Genomic DNA, 13,096 nt, shown 5'->3' with positions numbered 1-13,096 from the left:
CTTGGCAGAGAAGTTTTACCATGGCAAGATATTTCACAAATGTGGCTAACCTCTGCGCCACGGTGACCTCCGAATTTTACTATCACTATTACTCATATATACACAGACAGGCCAAAAGTGGAATAAATGTTGGCACAGGCAGATTTAAGGAAGTTTTATCATTGAGATATTTATTTCTATCCGTTTAAAAGTTCCAGAATTATTTCCAAGATTTTTCGCATTGGCAACACTGTGCGTTACAAAGGAAAGCTGTATCTACATATCGAGGTCGTTAATGTGCATGTGAAATATCAGTCAAATCCTTTAAAAATCGGGCTTCTTTGAAAAAAAGTGTAAGTTGATTATTTTGCTGCAAGCTATAGAAGTCTTCTATGATCATTTGGCAGATATCTGCACATGTCTTCACTGACCTATTAGGCTTTTTATTTGAACTTTCATTTTAACAGCATTGATATTTCTATGGTGGTTTTATTGCGTTATGATTTGTACTTACCCAAAATCGTTTCAGTCATTTCAACTCTACTGCCCGAAACTGGGGTATTGCGACCGCTGTTACGACCACCCTGTAACACCTTCACATAGGTGGCAGGGAACCAACCAATTTGACGTCTACGTCCTTTAGCTTGAAGTTCACCTTCCCACCAGCCCGTTTCGGTCTTCTTACGGATCATTATCAATTGGCCACGAGTCAAGGACAATTGCTCGGGGCTGGTGGCTTCGTAGGGAGCAATAACTTGTGCAATATCCGAACGTTTAGCTCGCATACCCTATTTGAAAGAATACAAAAACAGAGATCATTAATACACTGGATACACTGATTAACCAACGATTTTTGCCATTGATATCGTGTTTATATTGTTGAGACATTTTGAAAAGCAAACATAAAATTGTGTAACAAAATTGAGTTGAAAGCTAAACAAGAAAAGCTTTAGTACACTGATTAACAAAAAAAAAACACAAAAAGAGAACAAAAACAAAATGCAAAGAGCATTGCAACTAAACAGACATACAGAGGAGAACAGACAGACATAGATAGAGTAGAGTGTAGTAGAGTGTGAGAGAGTGTGAGAGAGTGTGAGAGAGTGTGAGAGAGTGTGAGAGAGTGTGATAGAGGAGAGTAGTAATAATTCAATTTTAATTACTGGAGTCATGGAAGAAGTACGTGACATGGGACGACTATACGATTCAGCAGGTTCACTAGACTGTGTCTTATTGTTAGATTGCGTATTTATTTGCGAGACTTCCGTATCCAATTCCTCATTTGTACGTGTCTCATCGGCTACCGCGGCCGCATCATCATGAGTCTTAACGCTATCATTAGAGGCGGGGGGCATATCATTGGTTAATTGCGTTTCGGCAGCGGGCATTGACTCTGACAAATCGGTCGTAGCATTTTCTGTTATCTGCTCATGATGAGCATTTCCGTTATATGTATTATCCTGCAAAATGGGTAAATGAGAGAAAGAGAGAGAGAGAGAGAGAAAGAAAAAACACACAAAAATTTTGTGGTTTTTACAATTAAAACGGGGGATTGGTTCTCGACTAATGAATCGAATGATTTCATCTTAAACTACATACATAATATTTATATAGAATAAAATCGTGTTGTGTGCTTTGCTCTTCCGAATATAATTCTTTGTCGCAAGATCTTAACATTACTATGGTGAATTGTTTGTTGGTTTGTTTGTTTGTTTGTTAGTCATGCCATTTACAATTGTTAAGCTAGGGGTGCGCACGCTCGTCATTGTGCTTCAATTGCTGCCGTTTGAATTCAGTTAGTCATTCTCATTCACTTACCTTATAGGTATCATCAAATTGTTCCTCCGCAGCGTCTGTAATCGTCGTTGTCGCTGTACCACCTACATCGGCCTTTTGTACATAATTCGAGGGGAACATGCCAGTGCGATTTCCTATTGTACCCGTCCACCAATCGCCCTCCTTCTTTATCACCATCACCATTTCGCCGGCGCCAAAAGTTAAATCGCCCGCTTCAGCAGATTCATAAGGATAAGCAGCTATGTAATATTCGACATCACCATTATAGGCATCTGTGGGGGCAGCAGCTGTGGAGTCTGTGGTAGTAGTAGTGGTGCTGCATAAAAACCAAAAAAAAAATATTATATATTATTTTTTTGAAAGAAAGCAAGTAAAAGACTAAGTTTGGACGTGCCGAACTTTGGAAACCCATCACTATGGATACCACCGCCATATTTGTCATATACACTTAATTGTAATTATCTACTATATCCTATCAAAATATAGGCCAATCTGCATCAAATTTGGTTAAAGTGTTGCAAAACCTAATACATGTCACAGTTAAAAATTTCAGCAAAATCGGGTAATAAAACGACTTTTGTGGGTTTAGGATCTAAAATCGACAGATCTGCCAAAACGGTACTTGTGAAGAAGGCCCAATCTAGAAGGGGCCGATTGGATGGCAAGGAGCCATGTCCAACTCTTGCTTTACTTTAATTGGCTATGACAGAATATTTGTTCCACTAGCCGAAAGTAGAATGGCGTTCCAAGCGCCTCGATCTTCTGCGCTCATTTTTAAATCTCTGACACCAAGTTTCGAGGTGTCTCCCACAATTTGATCTTTCCATCGGGCTTTTGATCTTCCCGGTTTGCGTGTACCACCGTGTGTGCCTTCAAAAGACTTCTTTGCTGGAGCTTCTTCTTCCCTTCTGACAACATGACCTAGCCAACTCAGCCGTTGTATTTTGATGCGTGTAACTATGCTTCGTCGTCATACAGCTCATACACCTCGTGGTTCATACGTCGTCTATATTCTCCATTAACGCAAACTGGTCCATATATTTTACGAAGAATCTTTCTCTCAAATACTCCAAGCACAGCTTCATCTGCTTTCACAAGTACCCATGCCTCAGAACCATATAACAACACGGGTAGTATCAGTGTCTTGTATAGTGTAATCTTCGTCTGTCGAGAGATGGCCTTTTTTCTTAACTGCTTAGTTAGTCCAAAGTAGCATCTGTTTGCCAGTATTATTCTTCGCTTTATCTCAAAACTGGTGTCATTCGTTTCGGTTACGGCGGTGCCGAGGTAGATAAAGTTACTGACTGTCTCAAAGTTGTGGTTCCCAACTTTCTCCATTTTCTTTAACTGCTCGGTTGTGCAAGACTTTTTGGGAGTTGAAACCATCCATTTCGTCTTATTTCCATTTACTGCCAGACCCATTTTCACTGACTCTTTTTCGATTCTTTCAAAGGCTGCAGTTACTACTTCCGGTGACCGACCTATGATATCGATGTCGTCGGCATAGGCGAGTAGCATGTGTTCTCTTGTGATTAGTGTGCCATATCTATTCACATCTGCATCTCGTCTAATCTTCTCCAGCAGGATGTTAAAGAGATCACTCGATAGACTGCCTCCTTGTCTGAAACCTCGTTTGGTATTAAATGGTTTGGAGAGATTCTTTCCTATTCTTACTGAGGAACGTATATCAGCAAGTGTCATCCTGCAGAGCCTTATTAATTTTGCAGGGATACCAAACTCAGACATGGCTTGAAATACCTTTGAACGTAAAGGAGTATCGAAGGCGGCTTTGTAGTCAACGAAGAGATGGTAGGTATTGATTTGTCTTTCTCGGGTCTTTTCCAGGATTTGGCACAGTGTGAATATCTGGTCTAGGGTGGATAAACCAGGTCTAAAGACGCATTTATAGGGCCCAATTATCCCATTAACTTTAGGTACATCTCAATTCGCTCACACTCACGTCTTTCCATTTCCTTTTTCTTTCTGCGGAATAGACGTTTCTCCTCTCTCCTTTTCTCCCGATACCTTGCCTTCATCTGGCGCGTTGCTACTGATTGTAGGGTTGCTCTGTATGCCGCATTCTTGGCTTCCGTAGCATCTCGACACTCTTGGTCGTACCAAGGGTTTCTTGGAGGAGGCTTCCTGTACCCAAGTACGGATTTCGGGGCATTTCCCATGGAGTGGGCAATAGTTTGCCACTGCGCCATTATATCATCGGAACAAGGAGTGCTTTCATCAAGCAGTTGGGTCAGTCGAGTGGAGTATGCCGCTGCCATTTGTTTTGTTTGCAGCTTTCCAATGTCCAGCTTCCGTACAGTGTCAGATCTTACTTTCCTCGCCATGTTCAAACGGGTGCGAACCTGCAACGAGGTAATGATACGAATCTATATTCGCTCCACGGATCGATCGTACATCTAACACGCTGGATGAATGCCTTCCATCTATCACAACGTGGTCAATTTGGTATCTCGTGTTTTGATCGGGTGACAGCCATGTGGCTTTGTGAATATTTTTATGTTGAAATCTGGTGCTACTAACTACCATGTTTTTTGCCACGACAACCCATTACTGGACGTTATCTCGTGGAGGCTAAACTTTCCGACTGTTGGACCAAAAATGTCTTCCTTCCCTATTTTCACATTAAAATCTCCTAAAACGATTTTAATATCATGGGCGGGGCAGCGGTCATATGCTCTCTCTAGGCGCTCGTAGAAAATATCCTTGGTCTGCTCGTCTTTGTCTTCCGTCGGCGCATGGGCACAAATAAGGCTGATGTTGAAGACTTTGGCTTTTATTCAGATTGTGGCTAGCCTCTCATCCACCGGAGTAAAGCTGGAGACAAGGCAAATTCATGCCTCGTGTTATGGCAGCTATAGTATAGTTCGTCACCGTTTGGTGTTGTAGTGACGCCATTCCCAGTCCATCGCACTTCCTGTAAGGCGGTTATATCTGCCTTGTACTTCTCTAATACATCCGCCAGCGCGTATACTGCATCTTCTCTATAAAGAGTGCGGACATTCCAGATGCAGATCCGCAAATCATGGTCCTTTTTTCGTTTGCGTGGGTCGTCAACGTTGAGGGGGTCCGTTTTTACTATTCCTTTGTTTCTCATAGTATTTCTCAGTTTTCCGGGGGCGGGTTATTGGCCCAGCGCCCCAACCGCATGGGTTTTGTGGGATTGCACACGTATCCCTCGTTGTGGCGAGCCGCTTGCTCTAAGATCCGACGCTCGCCGCCAGCCGCCCCTAACCACCTGGGAACAGACGCTGATGTTGGCCATTGGTTATTTGAAGGCGCCAATAACTCGCCTTGTCATCTCGAGTATCATTTACACTTAGTATTTAATTAAGAGCCAGTGCCACCTGACTCCACACTGAGACTCTCCTCTCGAAAATCGCTGACTGGCCGCGGCTGCATTTGCAGCTACTCCGCATAAAAACGGAGCTTTCCACCATCCGCTAAGCTTCCCATGATAACGATTGGCACCACACAAGTCGGAGCTCAAAGTTCCAGCCTGTGTGGTGCTCATAGTTATACCGTATCGGCCGTAAATTTCTCTCACAAGGAAAAATTTCAATGAAAACTTCTCTCACAAGACAATATTTCAATAAATTTTGGCCGAGTTGGTAGCGTGCTTGAATTACCAATGCAGGGGTCATGGGTTCGATTACCGCCAAAAGCCTTGGTCTGTCGCTACTGTGGTATCACAATGGGCTTAAAAATTGTCTAGGTGAGCCTGTAAAGGACTGTCACTCTTACCTAACGTACCCTAAGATTTCCATAAAGACAAAATTTCTATAAAATTTTCTCTAAAGAAAAAATGTTCATGAAATTTTCTCTAAAGACAAAATTTCTATAAAATTTTTCCAATTTCCATGAAATAAGACAAAATTTCCATACAATTTTCTCTAAAGACAAAATTTCCAAAAAATTTCCTCTAAAGACATCAATGAAATTTTCTATAAAGACAAATTTTTTTCTCAAGTTTTTTCCTTTAAAGACTAAATTTCAATGAAATTTTTTGTCACACAACAAAATGTCCTTAAAATCTTTTCAAGGTAAAAATTTCCATGAAAAATGTATTTTAAATTTTCCTCAAAAGCCACATTTTAATAGAACTTCTTTTGTTATAGAACAAACAACTTACCTATATTGCTGACTATTATCATTGAATGTATCTTGCGCGCTGGTATAGCTCTCTGCCGCCGCCGGTTCTTCTTCCAGTTTTTCCACATAGGTCTCGGGGAACCAACCCGTATGGCCATTTATCTCACCCGCCAACCAACCAGGTTCAGCATTTTGTTCCAATGGCACAAATATTATGTCACCAGGAACAAAGGATATTTCATCGGCATTTCGTGCTGAAAACTCATAGACAGCTTTGTATTTAACGAAACCCTCAGGTGCTGGGCCACTTGTATCGACGGCATTTTCCATAGTCTGTGCAGTGCTATTATCATTCGTAATGCCATATTGATCGATGCTGGAAGTAGTTGTAGCACCCCAAGCCGAACCGGTATCCCATGCTGAGGTTGCTGTGACATTTTCGTTCTTCTTGTTGTATTTCATTTCCAAAATTTGAGTGCGTTGTTTGTCATAATCCGCATAGAGTTCTTCACATTTGTTTATAAGATCAGATAGTTCGCCTTTAACTTCGGTCACTTGTAAATCGTGTGAGTTGATATCTTCCTTCTTTGATTCCATTTCTGATCTTATATTCTCCACTTTGTCTTTTAGTTGTTTGATAATGAGCTGTAAACAAAAACAAATAGAGGAACCATGAAGAGGAAATCCAAAAGAAAATATTCATAAAATAAATAAGTCGTTTGTATATGTTACTAGCTGGACCGGGGCCGCTCCGCTGCGCTTTCTTTTAATTTATATGGAACAAAATTTTCCCCAAACACTAAGCCCTAAAAATATATCAACAACGTGCCCTATTCTCATATATTTGAACCCCATATTGCCATTGGCCTCAAAATTGGATATCAAATTCGTTTTCTAATCTCAAATACCATTCATTTAAACCCCTTATTGAAAAGGCCAGCAAATATGTCCGGTTTGGGGTATGGACCCTAAAAACTATGAATATCGAGCTCCGCTGTCTTCAAGACCCAAATTGTACTGGTGAGCAAATACGTCCTACTTGGGGGTTGTTATGGTGGTGGGTCCCCTACACAGTTAGTCCCGAATGTTGATGCCATATTCATGGTCTACTCCCAAATACCCTTCATTTTAGTTCCATTTCTCCTCAGCCGGCAAACATGACCGGTTTGGGGGTGTTTTGGGGGATGGGGCGGCCACTCAGTGATTTGGCTTTGAAAATATATATCAGATTCGTGTTCTACATTAAAATTCCTCTTATTTGAGCCTCATATTGCAATGGTCAGCAAATACTTCCTATTTGGGTGGTGTTATTGGGGTGGGGTGGCCCCATAGGCACTTTTCCCGAACATTGATATCAGTTTCGTGCTTTACTTCCAAATACCTTTCATTTGAGCCCCATATTGCTATGGTCGTAAATTTGTCTTCTTTAGGGTATGTTCTCGGGGATGGGCGGCCCCCCAAACATTTGGCCCCACATCTGGTTATCCGATTCGTATTTTATACTCAAATACCTTTTATTTAAGCCCCATATTGCCATGGAGAAATAAGTCCTGTTTGGGGGGTGTTTTGAGAAAGGGGTTGACCCCTAGAAACTTTGTCCCAAATTTGGATATCAGATTCGTATTTTACTCGCAAATAGCTTTCGTTTTAGTCCCACATTACCATGGTCGGTAAATATGTCCGATGTGTGAGGGGTGTTTTGGGGGTTGCGCTGGTCCCCTAAACACTTGGCCTGACAATTGGATATCAGATACGTTTCCTAATCTTAAATACCTTTCATTTAATATATTTGGTAGATTTTGGGGTGGGGCGCCCCTCCCCAGGGTACCCCATCTGAAATTTGAATACCAAATTTTTGTTTGTAGGTTACTATAAGAAAGCACACCAAATTTCGCTTAAATCGCACCACTCATCTTCGAGATCTGGCGTTTCTGAAAATTAGTGTAAGGGGGAGGATCCGCTCCCCCTTCAGATATCAAAAAATGTGATAACCTATTTTCGCCACGGGATCATTATACACCATCGGTTCAGTAGTTTCTGAGTCTATAGGGAACACACAAACAAACCCCCAATCAAACCCAAATTGATTTTTATATATAAGATTTTTTTAATTCAGAGGAGCAAGGGTAAAAACACTACCAATAAGGCAGAAAAACAGTAGCACGACGATATGAAATGGTACCAGGAACCATCCTAGGTACAAAATGATACCATAAATGTAAAATAATACCGTGAAGGAACAAAAAGACACCATAAACGAACAAAATGGTTGCATTAGGGTGCAAAAAAGTAACAAGGAGTTACAAAATGGGGGGAGGGCTACAATTGACTTATTGCAAAAAAAAAACAAGGACGGGCTTAAGTCAGCCTGCTTACCCAATGTGATAATACCCTACATGACAGTGGGTATGCAGACTTAGTTGCCGAAATTTAAATTTATTAAATTTCAATTGGAGAATTCCGAGCAAAATCGGCTCATATTGTCATAGAGGAAAACGCTGTACACAATTTTTAGAAGATAGGTTGATAAATGCGCTTATAAAGGCCCTCAAAGCGAAAATCGGAAAACACATGAATTGCAAATTTTGCCCATGAACATTGCACTTAGGAACAGGGCCAAACGTCTCTCATATATCCATGAGTGCAGTCCGATTCAAGTTTAAGCTCAATGATAAGGGGCCTCATTTTTATAGCCGAGTCCGAACGGCGTACCGCAGTGCGACACCTCTTTGGAGAGAAGGTTTTACATGCCATAGGGAGAGAAGTTTTTACATGCCATAATACTTCACAAATATCGCCAGCATTAGAGGGCGAAAACCACCGCTGACATTTTTTTTTATGGTCCCGCCAGGATTCGAACTTAGGCGTTCAGCGTCATAGGCGGACATGCTAACCTCTGCGCTACGTGGGCCTCTATACATTTATATGGGAGCTATATCTAAATCTGAACCGATTGATATGAAATTCACCAGAAGTCGGAAGAGTCATAAGAGAATCCCTCGTGCCAAATTTCATAAAGGAGCGATACCAAATTATTGATCAATCCCATGGCAGCCGGTTGTACGTACCGGATTAACCCGATGAAGTCCTTCATCGGCAAGGGCTGCCGCCTCAGTGTACAACACACTGCTACAACAACAACAACCAAATTATTGATATATTAGTCCAAATCTCAAGAATACATATGAGAACTTTATCATAATCTGAACTGATTTCGACCAAAATCCGGACGTATTATTGTAGTCGTAAAGAAAATCGTTGTGCAAAATCGGTTCATGAGAAGGTCTGTTATAAATGCGCTTGCAAAGGCTCTAGAAGTGAAAATACAGCGACACAGATATACGGCTGATATATCTAACTCTCAACCGATTTCTATGAAACTCACCCGAAATGTCGAAAGCGACATCCGTCTTGCCAAATAATGGGTTAGCAAATTACCATTTTATTGCATTATTACACCAAATCGGATGAACATATATATGAGTCTACATATATACCGGGTTTTCAACCGGGTTTTTCCAATATAAATAGTCTTCATCTCTAGGTCAAAAAAAAAGCCTGCGCCAAATTTGAAGACCATCGGATGAAAATTGCGATCTATACTTTTTACGCAAATCAACATGGACAGATAATCAGGCGGACATGACTTAATCGAATCAGAAAGAGTTTCAATCCCATGGCAACCGGTTTTACGTACAGGATTGGCCCGATGGAATCTTTCATCGGCAAGGACTGCCGCCTCAGTGTATAACACACTGCTAGAACAACAACAACAGAAAGAGTTTCTGAGCCGATCTGTAAACCTATCCACGGGTCTATCTTTTACGGCTCCAAGAAGTTCCAAATTTTTGGCGGACTTGGCGGAAGTTTTAAAAAAGAAGACAACCGTTCCCTATTTTTTTTTAAGGGTTCGTCTTTGAGTCATTTATACATAAAAGAGTTGCGTGACTGACTGATTGCATACTGGCTGTCTGACTGAGCCCAAACGGCTAAAGCTATAATCATGAATTTTTGCACGAATGTTGATCTTGGGTCATAGACTCGGGATAAGGCTGGATTTGGTGATATTCGTACTAAAAAGTACTAAAAGTACGAAATGGTAAAAATTTTCCCAGCGCGAATGGAAAGGGCTAGAATTGTGTTCTTGGGCTCAAATTAAAGAGCGTCTCGAAAAAATATGGTTTCGTAAAATAATTTTGGGATATCGTACCGGAAGTGGGAGAAATATTACGTTTAGTACCGCAATTGGTACTATTCGGTACTTTCTTTGAAAATTGAACTAGAGCTCTGAATTCTGAAACTTACGTACACTATGGCAATCTAAGTTGGGTGACTATACGAGTTTTTGAAAATTTTTAAATTTAGGTACTAAAAAAGTACCAATAAGTTAGGAAATAGGTGAACATTGTACAGGGCGGATGGATAGAGATAGAATTTTTAAATTTGACTTAAAAGGATGAGGGTGAAAAGAAATAGTGGAAAAATAATACTGTTTACGGGAGAAAACGTACGTTTAGTTCCAATTGGTACCATTTGGTACATTATTAACAGATGTAAGTACAACTAGGAAATATATGATGGGTGACTAAATGATCTATTCAAAATTTTTACATTTTGGTACAAACATTGGTACCATGTGGTACTTTCTGTTCAGATGGAGCTTGAGGTTGACTTTTAGCATGCGGGTAAAACTTAGAAATGTATAATGGCGACTAAATAAATTTTTTTTAACTCAAACATTTTAGTAACAAAATTGGTACCATTTTGTACTTTCTGTTTAGATGGAGCTTGAGGTCTGAAATTTGGATGATGGATGACTAAATGATCTATTTTAAACTCGTACGTTTTGGTATCAAAATTGGTACCATTTTGTACTTTCTGTTCAGAAAGAGCTTGAGGTCTGAAATGTTGAGGTGGGAGATCTCATCCAGTTCCCCTCTGACACTTTTCTCGTCCGTCTCCAGTACATTTTCTCGTTCATAATCACGCCCAGGTGCTTGGCATCCGGACAAAGAGGCAGCTCTTACCCATCCAAAACCGATCTCCTGAGAAACACCAAACTTTCACCTGCTGTTGAAAATTACCGCTTCAGTCATTTCGGGGTTTAAGTCAGGCCATTGACCAATCCATAAAACTTCGCCAATCCACACTGCTTCCTTAACGCCCCTGAACGAGGTCCATAATAATAGAGCTAAAGCGGCAACCTCACCAAAATGATGACGTCACCCGCGGCAACCACCCGACCCGGCATGGGATAACTATGAGCACCGCGCAGACTGGAACTCTGAGTTCAGATTTGTGTGGTGTTTTAATCGCTATCATTTGAATCTTAGCTGGTTGCTACTACCATGCAGAGTCCCAGCACGGGATAGTTGTGAGCACCACGCAGACTGGAACATTGAGGTCCGATCTGTGTGGTGTTCTTTGCTGTCATGAGAAGCTTAGCTGCGAGCTACCGGGCGCGTCCACAGGTTACGGATAGTGGAATGCTCCATACAGAGTAGCTGCAACGGCAGTCGCAGACAATCAACGGTATCGAGTGGAGAGTCCCAGTGAGAGGCCGGGCGGCATCGGCTCTTGCACAAATACTGAGTGCCTATCGATACAACAAGACGAGTTATTGGCGCCTTTGAATAACCAATGGCCACCCTGTTCCCGCGGCAATCGGTCCTTTGGACCGGCACGAGCTTGCTCACCTACAGGAGCTTGACGAGGATCGCTACCTCTACATGGAGTGTGGCTACAGCCACAACAACATATTATCTACATGTATTAGGTTACGTATCGCTGCTAGAGGCAATACCCACCGATGTCGGTTAGATACTGTTACAACCCCTGATGTACCCTCCTAATGCTGGCGACATTTGTTAGGTACTCTACCATTTCTCCCACTGCGTCACGCCGTTCGGATTCGGCTATAAAAAGGAGGACCCTTAAACTGAAATCGGACAGATTAAACTGAAATCGGACAGCTTAAACTGAAATCGGACAGCACTAATTGATATGTGAGAAGTTTGCTCCTGTTCCTTAATATTCATGAGCAAATTTGTTTTATACTCTTACAACACCCACGCTTTCCTCCTCGGCTTAAGGAAGGAATTATAAGATTGTGCTGATTGCCAGGGTACAGCGAGATGTCGTCGAGCACGAAAAGACTAACGAATTTTCCTCAGCGATAGATGCCATGAGAACTTATTATTTTCCAAATAACTCCAGCATTGAGTTTTGGAGTAAGGTAGATACAGTGATCGGATCCAGTCATTCCTGGCCCAGAACTGCTCACCATCCGCAAATCTGTGGCTATTAACAACCACATGTCTACAGGGGAATTGAGCAAATGGTTAATCGAAATGCAGGGCAACTAGAGCTATCTGGCGGCGGTTTCCAAAGGGACAAATGCGGGTGGACATTTTGAAAGGACACTGTGTAAATGTCAGAGACTTGCAAAACGAGTTAAAGGATGGCTACCAGATTTCCCTACTTAGACTCTAGAAACTCTGAGTGCATATGAATGACAAAAAGATCTTAGGTTTCAGCGTGGGGCTCAATTAGCTAGAGGCCAGATAACATCATATGTTATGAGTGACGGAAGACTAGACAACTTTGGGGATGATTACAACAACGTTAGTGCCTCATGCTTATCTATTATGGACTTACTTGTTTATTGGCAAAAGCTGCCGTTAATTGTTCTTGTTGGCCAGCATCACCTGCAGCAGCTGCCGCCTTGGCTTTAGCATCCCACTTGGCTCGCTCCTGTGTTAGTTGTAGCAGTTTTGCATTTTGTTCTTTAATTCGGGCCTTAAGTTGTGACATATCGGACATAGAAGTGTCTCGCTGAGAACGCATGCCATCAATTACTGACTTGACATTGGTGACACCGGCTCGTGTTTCGCAAATCTTTTGCGAAAGATCTTTTATCTGGAATAGCAAATAAGAGAGAATAAATTAAATTGAACACCAGATGACTTAGAGAGTATGAGAAAAACCTTTTCGTTTAATGTGCTCAACTCCACATTCAACTGAGTATTATGGGCTTTCTGCTTGAGCACACGCTCCTGTTCACGCTGTTTTTGTGAGTTTAGCTCAGCAATGCGTGCCTGTTCCCACTCCAGTAGACGTTGCTTCTCAAGTTCTCTGTTGGATGGCATTTATAAAAAGAAAATTTATGTAAGTAAAGTATCGGGATGCAATGCAATACTAGGCAAGGTTAGTT

The 13,096-nt window shown here is 41.5% G+C and overlaps 1 protein-coding gene across 3 annotated transcripts in view; it reads right to left on the bottom strand.

Annotated features, from left to right (window-relative positions):
• The window catches only part of LOC106081748 (intersectin-1), a 43,652-nt gene that overhangs the window by 14,112 nt on the left and 16,444 nt on the right, over window positions 1-13,096 (bottom strand). For 2 of the 3 annotated variants that reach the window (XM_013243931.2, XM_013243929.2), the window contains exons 5-10: window positions 12,870-13,017; window positions 12,541-12,801; window positions 5,924-6,528; window positions 1,798-2,092; window positions 1,143-1,439; window positions 494-767 (exon numbers count right to left, since the gene is read on the bottom strand). In XM_013243931.2, the coding sequence (XP_013099385.1) occupies window positions 494-767; window positions 1,143-1,439; window positions 1,798-2,092; window positions 5,924-6,528; window positions 12,541-12,801; window positions 12,870-13,017 (1,880 nt within the window). The remainder of the gene's footprint in view (window positions 1-493; window positions 768-1,142; window positions 1,440-1,797; window positions 2,093-5,923; window positions 6,529-12,540; window positions 12,802-12,869; window positions 13,018-13,096) is intronic. The other variant, XM_013243933.2, reaches the window with a different exon arrangement.

This window comes from Stomoxys calcitrans, chromosome 3 (assembly GCF_963082655.1).
Source record: "Stomoxys calcitrans chromosome 3, idStoCalc2.1, whole genome shotgun sequence".
In the NCBI taxonomy this organism is placed as follows: Eukaryota; Metazoa; Arthropoda; class Insecta; order Diptera; family Muscidae; genus Stomoxys; species Stomoxys calcitrans.
The sequence above is the reverse complement of the archived record's forward strand: the minus strand, read 5'-3'. Positions and strand labels throughout refer to the sequence as shown.